This window comes from Panthera uncia (assembly GCF_023721935.1).
Source record: "Panthera uncia isolate 11264 chromosome A1 unlocalized genomic scaffold, Puncia_PCG_1.0 HiC_scaffold_16, whole genome shotgun sequence".
NCBI lineage: Eukaryota > Metazoa > Chordata > Mammalia > Carnivora > Felidae > Panthera > Panthera uncia.
In genome coordinates, this window is record NW_026057576.1 from 13,784,265 (window position 1) to 13,810,755 (window position 26,491).

Consider the following 26,491-nt stretch of genomic DNA (forward strand, 5'->3'; position numbering starts at 1 on the left):
GAAAGACAGATACCATATGGTTTCACTCTTATGTGGATCCTGAGAAACATAACAGAAACCCATGGGGGAGGGGAAGGAAAAAAAAAAAAAAAAAAAGAGGTTAGAGTGGGAGAGAGCCAAAGCATAAGAGACTGTTAAAAACTGAGAACAAACTGAGGGTTGATGGGGGGTGGGAGGGAGGGCAGGGTGGGTGATGGGTATTGAGGAGGGCACCTTTTGGGATGAGCACTGGGTGTTGTATGGAAACCAATTTGACAGTAAATTTCATATATTAAAAAATAAAAATAAATAAATAAATAAATAAATAAAATAAAATAAAATAAAAACAATTGCACCACATTTATTTTTGATGCATTTATTCATATCAATACAGCTGTATGCCCAGACTTGCACATTCTCTAAAGTTCTTTTAATTCCTCATAAAGTACCATTTACCCAGTTAGTGTTTTTTTATTTAAATTATCTTTGTTATTCATTTTTACCTCTCTAATTTATATACCTGTCCCATAAAACTTGTAAGGTTTTATAAAGATAGAAAAGTATTGATAGGTCAAAGCTAAAAGAAAAGAAAAGAAAATAGGAAAATGTAATCAAAGCAAAAGTTTGCACTCAGAAATACGTACCGTAAGGATTCTAGCCAGAACTTTTCAGGGAGCACCACTTCTATTGCCTGTTAATAGTTATTATAAAAACAAGAAGAAGGATGAAGTTTTAGTAGAAAGAAAGAAAGAGAAAGAAAGAAAGAAAGAAAGAAAGAAAGAAAGAAAGAAAGAAAGAAAGAAACATTGGTGTGAACAAAATTAACCAATCCTTTTTATAATAGTATTTCTCAGAGCCTTTAATAACGTAAATCTCCATGAGCATCTGTCAGGATCTTTGCTCCATATAATAAAGTCACAGGTTTGTTTTTTGTTTTTTGTTTTCAGGAAAACAAAGCTTTTTGTGGTATTTAAGACTGAGACAAATGTCTCTGTTTAATATTCAAACAGGGGAAATAGAGTGATAGAGTAGAGAAAATCCTCAACACCATTTCTTTGATAAATTCAGTTGTATTTTGGGGTGCCTGGGTGGCTTAATCAATTAAGCATCCGACTCTTGATTTTGGCTCAGGTCATGATCTCCATGGTTGGTGGGTTCGAGCCCCCGCGCCTGGCTCCACACTGACAGTGGGAGCGTGCTTGGGATTCTCTCTCTCCCTCTGTCTCTGTCCTTCCCCCGTGTGCTTGCGCGTGCGCTCACGCTCTCTCTCTCTCTCTCTCTCGCAAAATAAGTAAATAAACTCAAAAAAAAGAACATTTTAAATTCAATTGTGTTTTATGTAATGTTACATGTATAATTTTCCACCAATTTTATACGGAAAATAGTTCTTTTTGCAAGCTATGTACACTTTGTAGCAGTTTGAGAAACTGGATCATAAGAATAAAGTGCTGCAGAAGTGGGATTTTTATTTTTCATTTTTGCACTGCGATCTGCTACACTTTATCTGTTACAGGGTCAAATTGTGGCATACAAACTGACCAGAACAAAATCATAATAAATCTAATAGCAGGTTGTAAACTTGCAGTTAAACCTGTTCATATGGAAACACCTAAAAGGCATAGAGGTGGCTGTTTCTAAAAGCCTACTGTTTGTGAGAAATGGAAATTGGCAACAATTGCTATGGTTATTATGGTAAAAATGGGAAAAGATTACAAAATAGATTTACTTGTAAATGTAAAATTTACATTTTATTGAGTAAAGTTTTACTTTTTCACCAGAATTCCTGCCTTATTCGTTTGCTAAATCCAGTGGTTTTGACATTGCATTATTTGCTCAAATTTTAAAACGATAACATACTTACCACCATATCAACTTATACATGGGTCAGTAGGTAATTATAGGCAGGTAGATGATAGATAGACAGACAGATAGATAGATAGATAGATAGACAGATACACACACACACTATATGTTTGGATCCCATAAGAAAATATGTCATCTGTGATGAAATTTTCATTTCTCAGACATTTTGAAGCATTTTTCCTTTACATGATTTATTGCTAATTGATTATTAGAACAAAATTATAGATAAATAACAAGAACAAATTAGATCATATACATTTTGTTTTATAAAATTCATTCCTAAATGTGTTAGATAAAAATTCAAACTTGGAAACGTATTTTAAGAAGTTACTAAGGGAGGCATATACATACTTTAATACTGTGCAACTGTTTCCTACAAAATATTATTCTTTAAAACATTCCAGTAAAATGACATTGGATGAAACTTGAGTAAACTTAAAGGTGTAAATATTTATTTTATCCCTTTTTCAGTAGTTGAGGAGAAGGCTGGAAAATATTAGAGGAAGGACTTTTACCTTTTTCAAGAAGGTTTTGTGAGGTCTTACAGAACCAACAATCTCAAATAATGGCAATCTTTACAGATCATGCAGACATTTTATGCGTGTGAAAGATCCATTAACACATTCAAGACAGAACAAGGTGTTAAACATTTTAAATGCTTTGAAAAAATAGACTTTTAATACTGAGTTAGAAAAATAGACGTCTGTACATCTAGGAAAGTATAAAATATGTTGGCCATCTTAAATGAAAAAGGATGTCAATTCCATTACAGCTCACATTCATTCTACTGTAGTCATTACCCTTTTACCAAAACATTAATGACACATTTGTTTTAAATATTATTAATATTTTATATGACATTTAATGAAATGACATAGCTTTTTTGTTTCTATGTAAAAAGATTTGAGAGATGAACAGTGAAATTTAGCAAAGAAAATTTAAGCCTTCGAACATTTAGAAACATATTAAAACAAAAGTTCTTAATATTTTTTGAATAATTAAGTTAAACCAAAGTTTTAAAAAAATTTTAATAAGTTTTTTAGTCTTTAAGTTATAATTAGGTTAAAGAAAAATGAACATAGTTTACAAATAATTTTAATGTTAAAGATAAGAGCCATTGCAAGTAAGAGTTTATTATAGAAATTCTAACAGACTTTTAACTGCTGACATCATTGTGTTATTTGAATTAGTCCCCTGGGACCCAAAGAAAAAGCTTACAAGCAATTCATAAATGAATCTTTCTCTCTTGTGTAACACCATTTGTCCCATTGAAACACTAATTTTCTACTACTTATCTTGTTAAAATTAAGCCCTGGGGGGAACTTCATAGTTAACTAGTAATATTAAATTTTGAATAAAGGAGTTCTATATTATACTTAGTATTCATCTTTTCTTCTCTCTCTCTCTCTCTCTCTCTCTCTCTATATATATATATATATATATAGTATGCATCCTAAAACAAAATAATGCAGCTATTATCTATCATGAGAATGAACTCCATGTCCCATAAACCAAAATCAGACAAAAGCTGAAGCTAAAACAATTTGTTCCTTGAAATCATGAAGACTATATGCTAGAAATTCTTAATGATTATGTGTGCCAAGAAGTTGGAGACAATGATCCAATTAACACAGGCTTTGTTGAAAAAATATGTGTGTGTGTGTGTGTGTGTGTGTGTGTGTGTGTGTATAATGCTCAGGATACTGAGCTTCACTATAGGGATTAACATCATAATTGGGAGTGTGGTGGTACTGATAGGAAAGGTCTTAGTGACCTTACAAAATGCTTTCTAGGGAATCTGAATTGTCTGGATTATTTTCATCAGCCTTAGGTTTGTACTTTCACTTAATAAAAAGTATACATGATTCATATGTATAGTAACAGAATGGAACTAGCATTCCAACAGGGTTTCCTTATGGGTCATTATTATCTTTCACAATCTGGGTGGCCCTCTAGTAAGATAAGGTTTTCTCTAATATGGTTATCACATGGTCAACTTCCTCACTTTCTCCTCATTGGATTTCCTATGATCAAGCTAAACTTTTATTATGATTATTGTTACGGAGGCAGGCAAATGACATTAAAAGTATTGGTTTTGCCTTGATAGTTTAAACTGGATCATTCCTAGTAATCCAGTTTGCTGAAACTTTTTGTAAATCCAGAAACTGTGCACATATAAGTCATCCTCCTGAGAGATTTTTAGCAAGTAATCAATATAAAAATCAAATTTGATGAAACATAATACAAAATAATTTCTTTATGCTCTATGGTTAAATGAATGGATGGTAAATACTTTCAGGATAAATAGTTATCATATAGAATGTTTAATATGACTGTATTAAGTGAAAGTCTTCTTTTCTCTTTGTATAGCCAATCGGTGCTTTGAACCCAAAGAGAGCTGTGTTTTATGCAGAACGTTATGAGACATGGGAAGATGATCAAAGCCCCCCCTACCATTATAATACACATTACTCAACAGCAACATCTACCTTATCCTGGCTTGTTCGAATTGTGAGTATCTTCATTAAATTTCTATACTTGTTATTTGTTTTAAACAAAGGTTAGAGACCAGTGAAGTAGAAACGAGAGATTTCAAACTCTAGCAAGACCTGAATCCTTTTTGAAAATAAGTTTTCTCATTTGCAAAATCGGGTTAGGAAGATAGATTATTGTGAGCTTCTTAAGCCTAAACCAGTTATAAAAGGAACCAGACTCCTGGAGTGCATCCTTAATATCCACTGTTTCCTTTGTCCACTGAAGGTCGCAAGCTGGCTCTCTCTCCTGGCCCTCTCAGTCTTGCTTCTTGGACAGTATACCTCAAGAACAATTTCTAAATGTTTGAAAGTCTTCTTTCTGTTATTTTTTTATTTCTCCTAACTCATGAAGGTCTCTCTGATCTTTCAAATACATACACACATAGACACGCACACATACACATACATACGTAACATGCATGCACACGCATGCACACGTATGCACATCCATGCAAGCTTCCTTGCCATCCCCACCAACCTTGCAGTTACGTTCTCTCCCTGCATAGTCACATGTAAACACAGCCTCCACTAAACTGCATTGTGCTAGGCTCATCTCTGCTCATCACATCTCATTCAGTCTTTAACCTGGCTATTCAGCTTCCACACCCATCACTTCACTGAATTGTTGTTGCAGAAGTCACAAGTTATGGTTCCCATCTCATACCGTGATCTATCTGAATGAAGCATTTGGCATCATTGTTCACCTTCTTCTTCTTGAAAGTCTTCCCTTCCATGGTTCCTTAGACAATATCCTCTCCTGCTTTATCTCCTACCATCCTAACTGCCCTGCCCAGTCTCATGCTCAGGTATTTTTTTTCTCAGTGTTTCTGGTCCCCAGGATTTTTCTGTATACTTTATCCAGGCTATGCCATTCAATTATAAGCTAACGACTTCCAGCTTCTGTCTTCATTGCAAGCATTTCTCTTGGGCTCCCAACCTTTATTTTCAAGTGCCTACTGGATATTTCTACCTGAACATCTCATAATACCATAAACACCATTTCCAAAAGTGAATTTCTCATCTCCTCACAAACCTGTTGTGGTTCTTCCTGTATTTCCAACCTAAATAAATGATGTGATCGCTCACAGAGTTAACATGATCTAGATATTTTCTCTGTTTTGGCAGCCTGCTACATCCAATCAGATATCACATCAGATAGGTTCTCAGCTAAATATCTCCGCAGTCTCCATTCTCTATTAACCCTGGCATTTCCTTAGTTTAAGTTCCCATTATTTCTCATCTAGATTACTGCAGAAGCCCTTAACAAATCTTCTTGCCTTTCGTCTTGCCTTCTTCAATCCCGTCTAGTTAAGAGCAGTTACTGGAGTCAGATGGTCTGTTTTTTTTTTTTTAATTTTTTAAGTTTATTTATTTTTGACAAAGATAGAGTGCAAGCATGAGCTGGGGAGGGGCAGAGAGAGAGGGAGACACAGAATGGCTCCAGGCTCTGAGCTGTCAGCACAGAGCCTGACGCGAGGCTTGAACTCATGGACTGTGAGATCATGACCTGGGCCGCAGTCAGACGCTTAACTGACTGAGACATCCAGGCGCCCCCCCCCCCAACTTTTTTTTTTTTTTACTATAAGCAACCAAGGAGTATTATGGAATGCTAACCCAAATCTGTAAATCAATATAGTCAACAATGTCTTCTCTCCTTACCAAAATATAGCTCAGACCACTCTTTTTCATGAGACAGATTTGCCTCAGAAGCACATCAGTAAAGTAGCCCACATGAAAATGTGTGTACCTGGAACCACATCTTCTATTTTCAAAGATTTTTTTTTTCTCTGCCTAAATGACAGCTTTAGTTTGGAGGTCTTTCTCAAACATTCTCTCTGTTATGGGGGCAAATTGAACTCACCACAAATATAGTATGAGTATCTTTTAAGTAGCTTGTAAATCACTGATAGGTAATATGCTGTAATTACTCTTATTACAAAAAAAGATTTGTCAGAATTATGACTCAGTTTAACTTAACACAAATTTTATATTTTTTATAATCTTAAAGCAGTAGGAGTAGTTTTAAAAAGTTAAGTTTAGGGGCGCCTAGGTGGCTCAGTCGGTTAGGTGGCCGACTTCGGCTCAGGGCACGATCTCGCGGTCGGTGAGTTCGAGCCCCACGTCGGGCTCTGTGCTGACAGCTCAGAGCCCGGAGCCTGTTTCGGATTCTGTGTCTCCCTCTCTCTGACCCTCCCCCGTTCATGCTCTGTCTCTCTCTGTCTCAAAAATAGATAAATGTTAAAAAAAAAATTTTTTTTTAAAGTTAAGTTTAACTAACCTATGAGAAAATAAACCCAAATCTTATTTTAAAAATAAACTCTGTAATTATAAACTAAAGAAAAATACATAAAACTTTTTTAGACCAAAGGTATTGTCTAATTTTCTAAAGATTTACATTAATTACGTGAACTCAGATTCTTTTATAAAGATGTTTCTGAGCTGTTTCTTTTTTTTTCCTGAGCTAACGGTTTCTTAAGAAATATTTTTTAACTCTAGCACTTTTAAAGAATAACAATTTCTATTTCTTTATTTTCTGTTAATTTTTGAGGAATATGAGATTTAAATAGGTGCCCATTTACCCCTATAAACCAATCAGAACAGAGTACCTTGGTTTATGGGTTGTAATAATTTTTTAATACACTCCAGATGTAGGGGAATACTTCACACTCACACAAGAGTTAAAGGCTTTTCTGAATTACAGACACACAAATATATTGAGGACTTATAGCTTCTATCCTGTAATGTCAGCCACAGGTCAAAACAAAACACAGAAACACAAAAAATTACCAGTCAAGATTTCAAGGAGCTGGTGTCCTTTACAAGGGACATAAAATATGTTCTTATTTGATTTGGGCTCACAAATAGGCAGACCGGAAAACAAAAAGGCTAATAAATTCTCCGATCACCAAATGGTGAGACCATGAAACCAAATTCTCAGTCATTACCACCACCAGTGGGAAATTACTGATTAGCAGTGCATGTTACAAATGTTATAATAAAAATATCAGCAAAGGGGTTAAAAAAAAAACCTAGAGAAAAAGTGTGTCAGTAAAGTTAAAGTTATATTTGCTGCTTAGAATTCACTCTACAGAGCAAGAAAAGGGATACTGGGGCTTAAGCAACCCTTGAGATATACCTCCTGTGTATTTGGCTTCATAGAGTTCATTCTCAAAGGGACTTCCAAAACTGTTAGAAAAGGAAGTTTTTAGAAAGCAGTGAAACCAGAGATATTCATCCTGGGAGGTCTTTTCATATCACCTTGGGTCCCGTCAGGGACAGTCATTGCTGTAGTGAGCCACTGCCATAAGGAGAGTAAGACACCTTTCTCAGGTATTTTGGTGATAAAAAAAAAAAATCAGGAATCATTTCAGAAAGAACATTTCAACTGGGTTGTTTGAGATTTAATTGAGATTATATATGTGATATTATTTTGAAATATATAAATTGGTATTTGGTGGTTTCTGTGTGATCAAATTAGACTGAAGCCAGATTTAGAAGACTTATTTGTGTGAATCTGTAAAAATACTTGCTATCAACAGCTTGTTTAAGTTAACAATCTTGTATCTCTAATAAAGCTAAATACTTCCTCAAGACATAAATGAGAAAGGATGTATTATTCCAGTGAAATGGAGTACAAATTGGAATCTGTACAAGAGTCTGGCAGAAATTCTATGCACATTCATTCTACACATCCTCTTCTAGTGTTACCTAGAATAGTGCTGCACCATGGAAATAGAATGCAAGTCACTTATGTAATTTGAAATTTTTAGTAGCCACATGTAAGAGTAAAAAGAAATAGGTGAAATTAATTTTAACAAACATATTTGTGAACCCAGTATATTCAAAGTGTTAACCAACATAAAAATTTTTAATGATATACTTTACTTTTGGGGGCTACTAAGTCTTTGAAATCCAGAATGTCTTTTATATTTAGGGCACATTCAGTTTGAACTAGCCATAGTTCAGGTACTCAGGAGTCACATGTTGCAAGTGCCTACTGTACTGGACGGAACAGATCTATAGGACTGCTTTTATGGGGACTCATTTAGCTGACACATCTTATGTCACGCTGTTATAAATAGAAGTATCCTGGTCTAACAGCTTAGTAAGTGTTTAACCTAATGGCCCAGGGAATTGTGGTTTCCTCACTCCTATCCCATGGAGTTTAAGAAGTAGAAAATGCATTAAGATTCATGTCGCTAAGACTTTGTTCAAAAAGACAAAACACAGGTGAAAGTATTTGCCCTTTACCTTTCAAGTCTTTTGGACCCAAAGTCATTAAACTCATTATTTGTTTCAATCAGTTTATTGAGTACAACAATGATAATAACTGCTTTAAGATGCTAATCAACTACATATCTCATTACTTTAAGTTTAAAATATTATTTTAGACAAACTAACAGTGAAGTCACTTGTCTGAATTACCAGACTCTGTAAAGCTTATTCCTTGATAGCAGCCATTGGGCAAATGACGAATTAACTATTATGGTGGAGTTTGGAGTTTCCCCAGATACTAACCAGCATAAAAGGCACACTTAACTTGGAATGTTTTTACTTTAAATCTTACCCTGATCATATAGTGTATAACATATACACAAAAGTAATTAAATCTTACTCTCTGACCTTTACATCCCTCAGTAACCTATTCACCTTCCAAATTCACTATATTCCACCTACATATTCAAATCTCATTTGTCTAATATTTAATCATAATCTTTAAGGAAGTTAAAGAGGTTGTGCAAAAAAAGTTCACTTATAAATTAGTTGTTTGGAATTTGGGACTTTTAAAAATAAATTACGGGTTTTTTTGGAAAGCCTACCCAAGAGCCTGTTCACACCATACTATATCTTTAAAAGTGTATCTTTCTAGTGAAGAAATAGTGGAAACACTTTTGCAGGTATTGTAATTAAAACCAAAAGATAATGCTACTGAATATATTGTTATGTAAGTTTCAGGTATACACCTTTATGATTTGACATCTGTATTCCCTACATAGTGATCACCCCAAGTCTAGTTACCATCCACCACCACACAGTTGACCCTCTTCACCCATTTCACCCACCACCCAAACCCTTTCCCCACTGGGAACCACTAGTCTGTTCTTTGTATCTAAGAATTTGTTTTTGTTTTATTTCGTGTGTTCGTTTGTTTTGCTTGTAGGTTCCATATGAGTGAAATCTTTGTCCTTCCTTATCTGATTTACTTTGCTTAGCATGTAATACACTCAAGGTCTATCCATATTATTACAAAGGGCAAGATTTCATTCATTTTTATAGCTGAGTAGTAGTCTACTGTGTAAATGTACCTCAACTTCCTTATGCACTCATCTGTCAATGGACACTTAAGTAGTTTCCATGTCTTCATTATTGTAAATTATAATACTACGATGAACATACGAGTACATGTATCTTTGCAAATTGGTCTCTTTGTATTCTTTAGACAAATACCCAGAAATAGAATAGTTGGGTCATATTATAGTTCTATTAATAACTTTTTGAGGGAGCTCCATAAAGATTTGGAATTTTTAACCAAACGCCTGATTTATAATAAGTATGTAGGTTAGTTACAAGAGTCTTTTTGAAGATTCTAAAAGATACATCTAGATTCATTTGGAAACAATGTGAGAAAATAAACTTGTAGAGTTAAACAATGCACAATACAAATAACGGTTCCTCCATTTCCTAGAACGTAATGCTGAATTTCTCAAATGTAAAATGGGAACCATTATACCTACTCTGAAGGATAATCATGAGGACTGAATTAACTGAGATAATACAGTGCTGAGGACAGAAGGGTGCTCAGTAGCTCTTATTTCCCTTCCCTTTGATCTTTATTATGCTTCGTGTCACTTCAAGATATACACCTCTTCTTTGGTATAGTTATGTACCAAACCCTACCCATTACCCATGAATGGGATTTGCTTCAAATGAAATGAAAGGAAGGAAAATAAGGCAGGTACAGGGGAGAGGGACTTAAGAAAAGACTTACGAGATTATGGAGCAAATATTATAGAAGACAGAAAATAAAGGGGTTGAGTGAAGAGAAGAGAAACAGGGGAACAGAGTTAGATTGCCCAGTAGGGAATTGATCAATCTGTAATCATTGAAAGGCAAGAAAGGTTGTTAGTGGTATCTTTGCAGGGGATAAAGGTGATGATAAAATTCAGTGGGACAGGTATTACCCAGCGCAGGCCTAGTTAGTTTGGTTTTCTAGTACTAAAGCACTGTTGGAAGATAGGAAGTGATCTTAGGGTAGATGTAGTTAGGAGAAGGAGGAATGCTATCAACCATTCGTATTGCAGGACCTAACAGGAAGTTCGTAAAGCCCAAGAAATGCCAGCATTTTAATTTCTGAAATTTCTACTTAGTATTTATTCATTTGTACATCTTGCAAACAGAAAGCTTTTCTAGTATAATGATAAATCATCTACTGTGGTAATGTATATGTAGAAAATGGTCAAATCAGCATATTAGGTGAAAAAATATAAAAGTTTCTTAAGCTTCATATACCACTTAATCCTCTATGTTAGCCTAAATGGAAAAAGAAAAGCCTTCCACTGTGCCTTGAACATAATAAGGAAACACATGGGAAAAGGTAATCTCCACGGTAATCAGAGCTTGAAAGATCAATACTCACTTAGAAACAAATAGGTTATCAATTTCTATTCATACTCGACCACTGTTGCAGCTGGAGGCCTTCAGGAATAATGACAATATTTGTCAGTAATGTACTATGTGACCCTAAAACAGTTGTTAATCACATTTTTTTAAAAGCTACTTAAAACGGTGGAATGTGGCATTCAGTATTCTCTGCTTTTGGGTGCCACCAGCTTCATAGACTTCATGACCAGAAACAAAAGTAATTCTCTAATTTCACATTTCTTTTTGCTATGCCCATCTGGGCTATTCTTGGTTTGAAAACCAGGAAGGACTTTATCATTTATGTCAGGATAGAGATCAGCTTTTAGTGGCTGATGATAAAAAGTAAGGTTTTGCACATATGAATGGGTCTTCGCTCACTTCAGTGTAATAGGTTAAAAATTGTAGAGACGAGTCCCATCCCTGTAAATTAATCCCTGCCTATGACCCACAGAGAAAAACAAAAAAATAAAAGCACCTTACGTTGGCATCCTAGAATAATGAAGAAGTGGATTCTGAAGTTACTTTTTTTATAATCTTTTGTTTTATATTTATTTCTGAGAGAGAGCAAGCAAGCAGAGGAAGGGCAGAGAGAGAGGGGGACAGAGGATCCCAAGCAGGCTCTGCACTGACAGCAGAGAGCCTGATGAGGGACTCGAACTCACAAACGGCGAGACCATGACCTAAGCCAAAGTTGGATGCTCAACCGACTAAGTCACTCAGGTGCGCCTATTTATATCTTGAGAGATAGAGAGAAAGGGAGCAGGGGAAGGGCAGAGAGAGAGGGAGACCGAGAATCCCAAGCAGGCTCCACACTGTCAGCAGGAGCCCAAAGTGGGGCTCCATCCCACCAACCGAGAGATCATGACCCGAGCCGTGATCAACAGCCTGAGGCTTGAACCATCCAGGTGCCCCTGAAGAAACATTTATGAAACACAAACCGTGAGCCAAGCACAATACTTGGTGCTAAGGATGCAGAGATGAATGAGACCTGAGGCACTAAGAGTCTGGTCAGGTTGTCTGGTGAACTGGCAGTCTGGTATGAGGCCCAGCAGCAAATACTCGACACGGTGCATAAAGCTGTTGTCATTTTTATAACTCTGTGTCAGGTGAGCCACTCCAAGCTTTCCCAATATTATCTCATTGTACTTAATTCCCATAATTATCCCCAAGGTGTTGTCCTTCCCAATTAACACAGATGAAGGAACCGAAGCATAGTTATTTAACATCGCTACGTAAGGTTAAATAACTTGCCTAAAAGAAGGAAATGGTGTGTTCCACCAAGATTCAGATTAGACCTGTCATTTTTCATTCCGTTTACCATTGCCACTTCTAGACTTGTTTTGATCCCTACTTTAATTAATGTAATTTAGTGATAAGCTACACCACATTAATTACCTAATGTTTAATAGTGAGTTAAAAATCTACAAAGCAAATTAATTAGTGAAGGCCATCTCAAAAAATTTTTCTTCCTAACTTAATTTCAGTGACATCAATTTGTCTTTCATGTCACTTAAAATCTTAAACAGCAATATGGACTTCCTGCCTATCTGATTTACAGGTGAATCAGTAATACCTTCCTCTGTTTAGTGTTATATCATTCTTCTTCCAATATCTTTGATCATACTTTTCTATCATCCGATACTGAACATAAAATATTGCTGATATGTTACAAGCTTATAACACTGATGACATCTAGCCACACTAAATTTCAGGAGGAGACTGAGGACAATGAGTGTTTGTAGCTGTTGCCTTACAGCTAACGGCAACAAGAGACGTTCAAAGGGGCAAAGTCATGCTTTGTAGACATACAAGAATTAAGAGGGATTATATGTTAAAGAAAAATAACCGTTTAGGAAAATGTTGTGGAGGTTTCTTAGCATTATTAAACCTAGGGGTGATATGTCATTCCTCCTAGACTTAAGAAAGAATCAAACCACAGAAAAAGAAATGTATATTTATCTGTGTTATACCTGTAGTTAAAACTAAGAAAGCCTTGGTAAGAATGAATGTGATTTAATCTTTTAAAATTCAGAAATGGGTGCCTGGGTGGCTCAGTCGGTTAAGCGTCTGACTTCGGCTCAGGTCATGATCTCACGGTTCGTGGGTTCGGGCCCCACATCAGGCTCTGTGCTGACAGCTCAGAGCCTGGAGCCTGCTTCGGATTCTGTGTCTCCCTCTCTCTCTGCCCCTCCCATGCTCATGCTCTGTCTCTCTCTGTCTCTCAAAAACAAATAAACATTAAGATAAAATAAAAAAAATAAATTTCAGAAACAAATTTAATGACATCAGAAATAATGTCTTTCTCCCAACACAAAAACTACACACAAAAAAAATTACAATTAAATGATTAGGACTGTGTGATAGTTATCCCTAGGTTTTCTGCCATGGGAACATGTACTGGGTGGCAGACACTGTGTTTTTGTGAGGTAATAATGACACAATACCAAAAGGACTCGAGTTTATCTAGTCTTATTTGCACTTAACTTTATTTCATTCATTTCTTTGCCAGGTTATACATTGAGCAACTTCTATGTACCAGGAATTGTTCTAAGTGTTGGAGATAAAACAGTGAACATGACAGATACGGAATCTGTTCATGTGGGGAAGGGGGTGATAGACAAGTTACAAATCACTTACACAATAGTGTGCCAAGTGTTCCAGTGATGTATTTAGAAAATATAGGTTGTATATTTTCATACAACCTATATTCATACAACCTGTATTTTCATACTGGAGAGCTTGGCAAATCAAGGAAAGTCAGGAGAAAATGACATCTTGGCTGAGACATAAAGGATAGAAAGAACTTAGTCAAGTAAGGATGGTGAGGGAAAGGAATAAATTGGTACCAGGCAGAGCAAACATCACCTACAAGGGACAGGAAGTGAGAGCAATGTGGCATAACCTTAGAATGTGAAGAAGGGAAGAGGACAGATAAGTTTCCAGATCATTCAGGACCTTTTAAGACAAACTGAATAGTTTTAGACTTTCTCCTAAGCCATTGAAGGGTTTTAAGCAGAACTTTGCATTTTAAAAAAGATCGTCAGACCGTAATACTGTACAAGTACTTTAGTGGACTTTCATAGGTAATCTAAGGTGGCCATTCCCTACCCAATTCCACAGTGCAGTGAACAGTGCCGGAGTGGTTTTCTTATTATGTATGGCCTTAGTTATTAGAAAGAAATTCAGAGTTATAAACTAATAATAATGCAAAGTCATTCATCATTAAATCATAGAGCACTAGTATTCCATCATCTTATGGGTCAGAAGACTGAAGCCCAAGAAGCAAAATGGACCGACATTTTGTGACAAGTGCCTCAGCAGCCCAGTCAGGCCCAGACAGGTACCTCCTGACTCCTGGATGTAGGCATCTTTCCAGGTCCCTGCACTGTTCCGACCTCGTGAGGGTTTCAAAGACAGTCATATTTTATTTCGGGTGGAACAAGGCCAGTTGTGTTCAGAAGGGTCAAATTCCTGATTCTTCTTTTTGCTCAGGAACCTTTCACAACCTTCTTCCTCAATGCAAATGATGGAAAATTTGACCATCCAGATCGAACCTTCTCATCGGTTGCAAGGTCATGGAGAACCAGTCAGAGAGATACTTCTGATGTAAAGGTAGGCTCTTTTATTTGTTGATACTAATTTAATTTCAAAAGTGCCGAAATCTTGATTTTTTAATTTAATTGGCCATATAAGACATTTTATACTACAGTTTTCTTCCATCGTACTTTAAAATCATGTGGCACATCTAACCTAAAAGGAAACGAGAGGAAATAATCATGAGCATCACAGAAAATGATTCAGAATTCATTTATGTTATTCAGTTAAGGTATTTTCGTTATTTCAAAAAATTCCTATCTAATTTAGATCGAATAATCTGGAGATGGAAAGAAAAGGCCATAAATTGCTTTTCCTGCTGTTAACTCAATATTTGGCCCATTCCATAAAACACAGCAGGAATTGGATTTGACCTTAATGTGTCATATTGTTATAGCTTGCCCAGCTTTGGGTTTATGTAGCCTGGGGCAATTAATAAAGCATTAATGACAAGACCCATTTAAAATGTAGGCTTTTCTGTACAGCCTTAGCTTTTACTTGACTGTGCCTGGGGATACTATGCAACAATACACATTAGATTAAACCAACACACACACGATACTGAGGAACAGCCAAGGAGCAGAGTAATTTTACAGTTGGTACTACTTAACTATTGTTAAACACAAAGATTTGTTATTCATTTACATAGGCTTTGTTTAAGAAAAGAAAAAGGTTATATTCAAAACAATAAAATACATTTGTTCTCTCATTTTTTCTCTGATAATGAGATATGATCAGGTTATGGCATAGGTATATGTGTTTCTTATCCTAAGCCCTCTTTCTTGAAGGCAGATTTTTCCCCATCACTGCCACTCATATTGTTAGATAAAAAAAATATTATGGTATTATTACACTTAAGGTCTTAATCCAACAAAAGGCAGTGAACTAAAGTCAAAATTTTCATATTTTTGCTTATCTATTGCAAACATTTTTAACAAGGCAATTACAACCTTGTGGAACTGTAAGAAAACTGGATGAGTACAACTTTGCTCCGTTCTTTTCAAAAGTGGAAAACAAACAAAATGGATCTAACAAGTGTGTAGCTAATCCATACATTTTGTTTATTGCTATCAAAGATAATTCGGAGCTGTATCCACATTGTATCAGATTTTTTCACGTGAAAATGCCTGCTCACTCTTATTAGACATCATCACAAAAAAGAAAATTGGCTTTTCAGCCTAATTCAAAGATCTACCCTTACAAACCTACTCACAGATCAGTTAATCACTCTAATTTACATAGTTTTAGACTTATTTTCTATCCTGAGAACTTTATTGATGCTTCTTATCACCAAAAATATCTCACCAAGTTACAGGTCAGTCTCTGATGACCAATGTTCATACCAGGCTTTTCCCGCTTAAAACTGCTAGGATTTCTCCCGGCATATTCCTGTTGTAGAACTTTTAAGAAATGCATACATTTTGTTACCATTGTGTTCCTTTGGTTCCTGGGGCTCACATCACCAATGATAGTGGCCATCACTATCTGGGGAGGTTTTTCTCTTTTTTTATCCTCAAGCAGCTGTGCTGAATACAAACAGGACCTATTCCCCCAACCCTGGACTTAATTAGTTCAGAACAAGCTCATTTCCCCAGGTTGACATTGCATGGATTTTCCCACCTTCCATTCCCTTTCATATTTTATGATAAGTGTACCCTGAATATTTTTCCATATAGATCCTTTCTTTTTAAAGGCTGAACATTGTGCACATACACAATAATTTATTTTGACAATCTCCTGTTTATAGATAGCTTGTCTTTCTCTCTGATTGTTACTGTTAAACACAAGGCTGTAGTAAACACCCTTGCAAAGTCATCTTGATGAACTTTGGGTATATATGTAAAGGGTAATTTCTATTAATGGCTAAATGGCTATACACATTTTTAATTTTGAAAGATATTGCCAAAACATTATTCACAAAGATGGTAATTCACTCCCTAGAGCAGTGTGTGAGGATGCCTCCTTCCCCACAGCCCCCCTCATCACTATTTTAATAAATGGTGTAATTTTTGCTAATCCGGTGAGTGAAAATGGAGTTGTCTTTGTTTGGGCTTGCATGTCATTAATTATGAGTGAAACTGAGGATTTTGCATATATTTATTGACCTGTAAACTTACTCCAGTCTTTTCCCATTTTTCAGTTGGGTCATATGTCTTTTTCTTATTGATTTGAAAAAGATCTTTGAAATTGCACCAAGTTGCATTACAAGTATGTTTTCTCAGTCTTTTTGTTGTGCTGTATTTCAAGTGTGTGTGTGTGTGTGTGTGTGTGTGTGTGTGTGTCCAAATGTATCAGTCTTTCCATTTATAGCTGTCAGAGTTTGAGGGTCCTCATCAAGGAAAAGTTAGAGAAGTTTTTTGGTAATACTGGTAGTAACTTGAGGTTTTCTACATTCATGTTTAGATACACTGATCAAAGCGCACAGTATTTTTTTCCCTCTAAAATAATACTTCATTTAGCAGGGAAGAATATGTTACCAAGAGCAATAATAGCTTTTCTAACTGGGTGTTAAAAACCTAAGCTTTTGATTCTTATCCCCAAGCTGTTAAATAAAGCATTGGGTATAAATTTAAGGAACTGCAGTTCCATTTGTGAAGAAAAGTATGTCTGCTGTATTTACTTAGATAATCGTTTAAGAAAGAACTAGAATAGAGTAGATGGCTTTAGTCTGTCCCTCTTTATTAAGATCATTCTCTTCCTGTGATAATGAATACAAGCTGGGCAGAGATGGAGTGTTGGTGAAGTGACCTTTCAGGAGCCAGTTCCCCTGAGTTAAGTCAGACTAGTTAGTTTTTTATTTATTTATTTTATTTCCCTTTTCTATAGTAGTCTTGGTAACAATGACATTCAACTTACTGGAGTTCTTACACTAAGATTCCTTAATGCCTTCAAAAGTTGTTATATTACTTTTGAATAGCTATGTAGATGTCAGAAAAGGTAGCTGTGACAAAATGTCATTAAGGTGACATAGTGTAAATTAATACAGTTAATGGAGGTGCTCACCACTGACTCATTGACCCATTATGAGCTCTTGTGGAATTAACGGATGCCAGGGCATCAATCTTTTGAAAAAAAGGGAAAAAAGAGATGGCAGCTTTAAAACCTTGCAGTGAATTATATTAGAAAAGTGAAAACGTCTGGGTTGGATTTGATTTCTCTAGGAAGCCATATAATGGTATGCTCTCTCAGCAAAATATATTAAACTGAAATGTCAGATTTGATGCAATAGGTATACAATTATGATAGTGTTAATAGTGGTCTTCTATCACTCTAAGACATACTTTCAAGTCCAATTTCTCAGCAGCTTGAACTTGTCATAAGCTTGTAAATTAGAAATTGTGTTTGAGGATATTTTCTTATTATTGACAGAATGCATATAACACTATTAACTGTACCACGGGGCTTTAGTATAGCTGTTAAAATAAACCAGAAATCACATTTACAGACACATAATGCCTGTTATAATATTCATCTTGCCATTTCTTGAGTAATATTTGGTGTCTTTCTGTACTGTTTTTCATTTAGGAAATCTTAAGCTACTTGGACTCTTTCCTTAAAGAGAAGCTGATTAACAGAAACCTATCAAGGGGACGAGAGTAAACAGAAGAGCCTTTATGTGAAGTAGGCAAGATAGTGCCTAAAGTACCTCTGAAGGAGCACACTTAGAAGTTACAATAGTAGAGTTCATTCTTTTTGAATGGTTCTCCATAGTTTTTAAACATGCTTCTTTGTTAGTTATTTGACACAGTCTTCAAAACATCCCTGTGAAATAGCTATCACGATTCTTGTTTTGTAGAGAAGGTTCAGAGATATTAAGTGGCCTGCCTAAGTTCACACAGTGGGGAAGGAGGAAGCCAGAAGTAGCACTGAGGTCTATTCAGTTCTTTGCAGTGTGTATTCATTGGATAGCAGGCTGCCGTGATTTTCCTGCATATGATCATATAACCATATCCAACCGCTTTAACTAGTTTGGGATAATTGTTCCATCAAGGTTTACTTTAATTATTTATTGCTGTGTAACAAAACACCCCAAACCTTGGTGCCTTAAAAAAAAAAAAAAACTTACAACCCTTTATTTCCCCAGAGTTCTGCAGTCAGAATAGGGTTCGTCATGTACAGCTTGTCTCTGGTTCACCTGGGGTCAACTGGGGCGGCTTGTCTGGGTCTAGAGGATTCAAGCTGACTTTACTCACTTATCTGTTGCTTTAGCAAGAATGGCTGGAACAGCTAGGGCCCGGCTGGTCCTCTTTCTTTACATAGTCTTTCTAAGAAAATCACACTTTTTTTCATGGGGGTTGCTACCAAAAGGTTGAAAAAAATGGGAACTGCAAGGCTACTTCATGCCTAGGCTTAAAACTCCAATAGTGTTGGGCACCTGGGTGACTCAGTCAGTTAAGCGTCCAACTCTTGATTTCAGGTCAGGTCATGATCTCATGGTTCCTGAGTTCAAGCCTCATATTGGGTTCTGTGCTGACAGCATGGAGCCTGCTTGGGATTCTCTCTACACTCCCCTCTCTCTGCCCCTCCCCCACTTGCACTGTCTCTCTCTCTCTTTCTCTCTCTCTCTCTCTCTCTTTTTCTCTTTCTCTCTTTCAAAATAAATAAATAAACTTAAAAATAAAAAAAAGTCACTTAGTGTTACCCCTATAGCATTCTGTTGGTCAAAACAAGTCACAGGATGAGCCCAAATGAACTTTGCTTCCTGGTGAGATAAGTAGTGAAGTCACATTACAAGAAGACATGGTGGTTAGAAGGATTTTTGTGACCATCTCTGCAAACAGTCTACTAAGGTCCTCTCTCCGATCACAGTTCACATTCCTCCTAAATGCAAAATATACTCAGCTTGTTAGCTACATCAGGCTCAAAATCTGGTATCTCATGGTCTATATTAGGTCCAGATACAGAATAAGGTGGAGAAATTCCTAATTAGGATACCTGGAAACTAGAAATACAGCTTTTCTGTCCTATGTACACTCAGCATATGATGGTGAGTCAGAAACAGGTGAACCTCAACAGACTCTGTTCCAAAGGAGGGGATGTGGGAGTTACATAGCAGTGGCTGGTTCATAGGGATTGCAGCCAGGCACGTGTGGTCAGTTTCCTAGACTGTAGGGATGGGTCCTCTGGGGCCTTGGCTTCGCCCTCTGAATCAGTTTTCTTTTCCATAAGAGATAGCCCTTGTTTGCAGCTCAGTGGCTTTCTCTAAATGATTATAGAAAGTTGGGACCAGGTCACCTTCAGCCTCCTTTAAAATTCTGTGCACTTGGTATATATCAAATTATAGTTCATTATTAGGAAAAAGCTTTCACTCAAAACTCATTTTGAGATAGGATCCTTTCTACTTCTGCACATGAGTTAAGATGCTATTTAATAATGCCCTTAAGATTCTTAGAATCCCTCTGTGTAGCCGAATTAATTGGTCTACACTCCACCACCTTGAATTTTGCTGAGCTCGGGTATAAGGTGGGATACAGCCACGCCCTTTCCCCTCTGGCCATATTTGATTTGCAGCACTTTGTAATGGACCTTTGTTCTGAACCTGTTTCTTATTTTGAGAATCTTTTGGCTTCAGAATACATTGTCCTAGGCCCTTATATCTCCCCTAAATATTGCTTTAAAACTGAGCTGTTTCTTCCTTAGCTCAGAATACCTTATCCATAGACCAGTCAAAGAAGCCAGTGGCCACTTTCAGCATCCTGCCTGCAAATCTCCTAAACCAGAGCACAAGTTCATTAGATACTTTTTCTCTTATTTTTGAAATTATTGCAAGAAACAGTCTTGTTAATTTTCCACCACCACGTAACACCGGTTGCTTTTCTCCTGCTTGCTGATTGATCTTCCATACTCTACCCAGTGTCCTCACGGCCTTCACAGCCTCTGTCTCCTTCCTGGTCCTGATGCCAGTGCCATGTTTGAGTTTTTATTACTTCGCACTCCACTCCCAGGCATCAATTTCAGTTTCCATTATCTATTACTGTGGAACAAAGCACCCCAAAACTTCGTTTTAAAACCACAGCAAGTATTTATTTGTTGACAGTTATGCATTTGGAGTTAAGGCCCAGCAAGGATTGCTCACCGCTGTGCTCCACGGCAACAGCTGGAGGGAAAGGGCCGGGCCACAGAACCCATCGTGGCTTCACGCACATATTCCGTCGCCCATCTGAGCTTGCTGGAATAGCTCGGACTGTCCACACATGTCTGTCCCTTTCTACGATCACTCCAGCAAGGGGGCCACACTACTTTCTGTGATGGTCAGCTTCTAAGTGGATAAAAACAGAAGTTACAGGGCCTCTGAGGTCTTAGGGTTCTCTAGAAGCCCTACAGTGTCATTTTTTCACATTCTGTGTGTCGAAATGTGCCTGCCCATATTCCAAGGGAGAAAAAGTAGACTCCACCACTTTATGGGATGAATGGGAAAGTGGAAATGCCAAAGAGGACACAGAGGACATGGAGAGGTCTTTGAAAAAGTTCTACAAGCAACTAATTTTAAGAAATTAGAAGTTCTAGTTTGGTTTATACCGTTCAGTTCAATCTGATGGTGCATTTAGACAAAACGAAAATCTGAAGTGCAAATAACTTATAAAAATATGTCTGATTAGGCTAGTAGGTAAGATACAAGATTGTATGTTTGATAAAAACATTTTAGTCATCTGAATTGTCTACATAGGTATGCATTCAAACAAAAACCCAAAGTGACAGCTCTGTTACTGGTTACAGTATGTGCTTTGGTACTGGGGCAAACTCAGCAGCAATATTTTTGATCTGCATGGAAAAAAAGTTGATAGAATAAATAGTCTCTATAATATATTTTGCATAAAGCTATTAAATGCATTGTTTTACACACTGTCCCCATTTAATCCTCACATCTACCCTGTGAGTTAATTGCTATTATCATCACAATTTTGCATATTGAAGAAACTGATTTTTTTTTTCCAAAAGGTTAAGAAACTTACCCAACCAGCAGGAAGTCCAGAGTTAGACTCAGATCTACTTGATCCTGATGCACATAAAGTAACACTTCCTTGCTAGAAGAAAAGATAATCCCCAAACTGCCTGCCCACCCCTTTTCCCCCTTATCTTCAACTAACTGGTCATCCTAAGTACCCCTGCATTAACCAACACAGCCTGAAAACCAGGCCTTCAATACTGTTTTTATCACTCTTTCATGCCTGAAATTCAGGAGATGATAAACATGTAGCAATAATTGATTCATTTTCTTATCTCACACATTTGTATTGAGTATCTATTATGTACTAGGCACCATTCCTACCAACTAAGTGGTGTGAACCAGAGAGAAAACTGGACAATGATTCCTACCGTCATGGGAGTCCCAGTATAGTGGGACACAGGAGCCATATATATATATAAAGAAAATCAGCATCGCTATGCAGAAAATCAAAACAGAATGAAGTCCCTACAGAGTGACTGGGTTGCTGCTTCAGAAGGCAAAATAGAGAATATATGAGCAGAGACCCTGGATTTAAAGTGTTTGATTTTGATTTCTGGCTTCACCACCTATTTCCACTGTAATCAGTAGCAAATTACTTACCTTCTCTTTGCCTCAGTTTTCATGTCTAAAAAGTGGGAAGAATGGGAATACCTATCTCATGAAATTTTGCCAAGATTAAGAAAATATATGTAAAGCACTTACAGCAGTACCAAGATATAGTATGGTACAAATAAATTCTGCCTGCTGTTTTAAGATTGAACCACCAGAGGTAAAATTTCAGCTGATTTCTTCTCTTGAAGCCAAGATACAATCATGGCCATCTTCTTGGATATAACAGCTGAGTCTCAGAGATGAAACTCTTCTTATTCTTTAGGTTTTTCTTTTTTAATAATCAAACCTTCTAAATTATATACACGTGAATATAAATTATATACTATTGTCCTACATTTATATGCTAACATTACATTTAAAAATGCTATTTGAAACAAGGGTTTTTTTAGTCTTTTAATTTTAAAAATTAAAAATAAAATGGAGACATAAACATTTACACTCACTCTGCTGCTTTAGCAACTTCTCCCTAGACTTCGTGAGTTCACTCTCTACCTTCCCCTTCAGGAAAAAAACAAACAAACAAACAAACAAAAATCCCCAAACCTCCCCAGCTCAGGACTTCAGGCTCAGTCACATATAGCTCTGGTCTTTTGAAGCTTTTAGGGGCCTCGCAATTAAGCTGAGCTCCAGGGATTTCTTTATATCTGCCTTAAAAATGTGTCTGTTTGTGACTGTTCCCTCTATTCGAAATCTGAAAGCATTTCTTCCACTCTTCAAACCCTCAAATCAGGCTTCTAACAGCTTAGTCCAGCATCTCAGTGAACACCCTAATTAGTGATCACAGTCTGGTGGTTCAGATGGGGACTGGAGTGGAGGACACGGCCTTCTTGAAGGGATGGTCTGGAAGGATCATCTGGAAGGCCCTAGTAATGCTACCTTTTCATATAACTGGCCTTGCCTTCCCTGAATGTTCCTGATGAAATACTTAACTTGTCCTCCTGACTTCCTGTGTAACCATCAGGGCAGAACTTTCTTGGCCCTGCTTCGCTGCTTCTCCTTGGTGGCAGCCAGCTTTTAGCCCCTTCTTATGCCAGAGAGTTTAAATTAAAATGAAGTAGGTCTTGTTTCTTCCACTTCTGTATTTGGGGTACAATTTTGTCAGCAACTTTACAATGAAATTTTTCTGTATTTTAAAGTGAACACTTTTATGCTGCTAAACCTCTTATACATAACTAAGCTAAGCAAGATCATGTTTTCTAAGCTGCAAACATTGCCCCTCAAAGGGTACAAATGTTATTTTGGGGGTTCATCCTTCTTTTATTTAATAAAGTCCTTCACTGGCTCCTTTCCAATCTTGAGGCATTCCTCCAACCATCTGCATATTCCCCAGAAGATTTCTAGTGATATTAAAATAACTTTACCTAATATCTTCATCAATAGCTTAATATTTAATGAGCACCTGCTACATATAAAGTATAACACCAAGAGCTACGAGGGATCAACAAAATATAAACCTTGTAATATCAGGCTTGAAAAGCCGCTTTGCCCAAACTGTTATTAATATAAAATCCTTGGGCTTTGTTGCCTTTGTGAATCTAGTTTAATGACATTCAGGAAAATAGTATTATAGTGGTAAATAGGTTAATAATAACCAGACAGTTTATGTGACCCTAAACCACAGGGGGGAAAAATGGAAATAATATATTTGGAAAACATTACGAAGCACCAAGACAGGTGAAGATAAATTAAGACTCTTTGGGCTGTTTAAATAAAAAATAAATTTATGTTGCTTTATCCATGTGGCTATATCTCTCTGTCCTCAAAGAAACTTATATAGTCTAGTTCTGGAGATAAGACATGAACACAAATAACTGATGAAAGGCAGTAAGGGAAATCCCTGACTTATGTGAGTCTAGTACATATAAATCACCCTGCAGAGAGAGCGACTGCGTGATCTTACATTCCTTTCCCCCTTTTGGAACGCTATTGCTGTTCCATGTCAGATAGAGAATGGGTAATGCCCAAACAGCCATATTCTTAACTTTTTCTACATCCTTTACTAATTGTCCGTGTTTTGCCAAACTGCGAGAGTAAGATCAAAAGAATATCGTTAAGTTTTATCTTAATGCATTGAAATGAGAAGTTAATAATTGTTTTGGTCAGCTCCGACAGCTATATTTTTACCATAAGCTAGGGAACTTATAAAGAACAGAAGTGTATTTCTCACAGTTGTAGAGGCTGGAGGTCCAAAGCTAAGGTGCCCTCATGGTCAGGTTCAGTGTCTGGTGAGCACCTGCTTCCTGGTTCCCAGACAGCCATTGTCTTGCTGTGTCTTCACGTGGCCAAGAGACAGGCTCCCTCAAGACCCCTTTCAGGACACTACTCCCATTCCTGAGGGCTCCACATCTAATTCTAATTACCTTCCAAAGACTCCGCCTCCTAATACCAGCATAGAGGACAGAGTTTCAACCTTTGCATTTTAGAAACATCAGATCATAATGATTATGCACTTCTGGTTGCATACAGATCAATGAGAATGGTAATGATGCTTTGCTTCTACCTTCTAATCAGTAATCACACACCTTTACCAGATTGCTCCTTCAAAGCAATATAATATACACCATCAGTGTGTACCCAGTCCAGAAATCAGCTGATTACAGTCATTGCTGATAGAATATTTCTGAATCAGTGTTTAGCTCTTATGTTACCCACTAACTAAACTGTATCACGATTTGCAAATAGGATGTTTGTTTACCTGTTAGTTTTTTTTTTCAGCCCCTTCTCAGTTTCCCCTTTTACATACAGTTCACTGAAAATGTACATTAATTTATGTTAATTTCACCATAATTCTCCTTCCCCACACTTTCTTGTGGCCTTGAAGTTGTGTAGTTTGTTGTTAATGAATGACTGTCTTGCACTGTGAACCACCTAATTCCCTCTGTTCTTTGCAGGCCCATCCTCACCTCTGTCACAGGTTACCCTCCCTGCTGAAGTCCCGCAGTCACCACAAGTCACACTTGCCCTTCCCCCTTCCCTCCTGTTCTGCTTGCTGCTTCTGGTTCCCCTTCTCCCCACATATGCACAGATGCCCAGTCTCTGTCCTCTGCAGTCCATCCTTTATGTTGCCACCAATGTCTTGTTACAAAACAAATCTGCCCAATAACACAAGATCCAAACAGCTTAGCTTGGCACAAAACTTCATCATCTGGCTTCATATAACTCTTACCATCCCACCTCCCCCATCTTCACCTACCCCCCAATATGTCCTATTCTCCACCCACACTCAGTCCTTACTCCTTCTTGATTATACTTCCTGATGGTCCCCTACCCCCTCCCCCTGCCTTTATCTTAGCCAGAGCCAAATTCAACTGTCTGGTCTCGAGTGAAGTCTCTCCTGACTTGCCCTGCGTTGTCTGCCTTCTCCTCTGTGCTTCCTTGTACTTGGTTTCTACTCCTCTCGAGCAGTTATTATTGTGTATTACAACCATCTGTTTGTGTATTTACCCCACAGAGCAGATTATAAATTACCTGAAATAAAACCATGTCTTGTACACTTTTTTCTTCCCTTGTACCTGTCGCAGTGCCCTGTACCCAAACTTTATTATGTTTTATGTTTTTTACAGCTCACATTTATCATCATCAGAATGGATAATAATCAAATTCTCACAGAGCATTACTAAGATAAACACCTACTTAGGCCATAATAGACAAATGTTGATTTCCGCAGGAGAACCCATAAAGAGAAAGCTTTTGTGTATGCTGTTCTTAGAAAGTTAATAATTTGATTTATTTGAAGATATCAGCATCTGGTGTTTTGGGATTTTTGTTTCTTTGTTTTTTTAATTTTTCTATGAATCTCTAGAGAAGACCACAGGAAGAGTTGAATTTAAGGTACTACATTATCAGTGTAGATCATATTACATAAATAAATGTCCTTATGCTTTTCACGATATAAGGTTAATTTAACCTTCATCTTGATATTTGAAAAGATTGTTGTTGTTGTTTATGATACAGATGGTGTACATAAAAACTACAGTGGTTTATGTTTTTTTGGTTTTGTTTGCATTTTCTCCCAGTTACTTAAAAAACTGGCAACAAAAAAACATTTCTAGGGTCATAAAAACAGTTCATGTCCATATCTGATTTACTCTAAAGGAACATAAACCTCATATTAGACATTGTGCAGCAAACACGAGTTTGCTTGAATCGTGTTGTTCACGCCATCTTTATACACAAATAACACAAGACGTCTTTGCATCCAGTTTATTAAGAAGTTACCATTCAGGTGCCATGTGTTAAACATTTAAAACTTATTGTCATGTTGTATATCATCTCTTCATTGTGCTTAGCGATAGGTACAAAAGTAATTCATTGTGCC

The 26,491-nt window shown here is 36.9% G+C and overlaps 1 protein-coding gene across 5 annotated transcripts in view; it reads left to right on the plus strand.

Annotated features, from left to right (window-relative positions):
* The window catches only part of NBEA (neurobeachin), a 673,234-nt gene that overhangs the window by 582,775 nt on the left and 63,968 nt on the right, over window positions 1–26,491 (plus strand). For all 5 annotated transcript variants that reach the window (XM_049646794.1, XM_049646795.1, XM_049646797.1 and 2 more), the window contains 2 exons: window positions 4,213–4,353; window positions 14,511–14,630. In XM_049646794.1, the coding sequence (XP_049502751.1) occupies window positions 4,213–4,353; window positions 14,511–14,630 (261 nt within the window). The remainder of the gene's footprint in view (window positions 1–4,212; window positions 4,354–14,510; window positions 14,631–26,491) is intronic.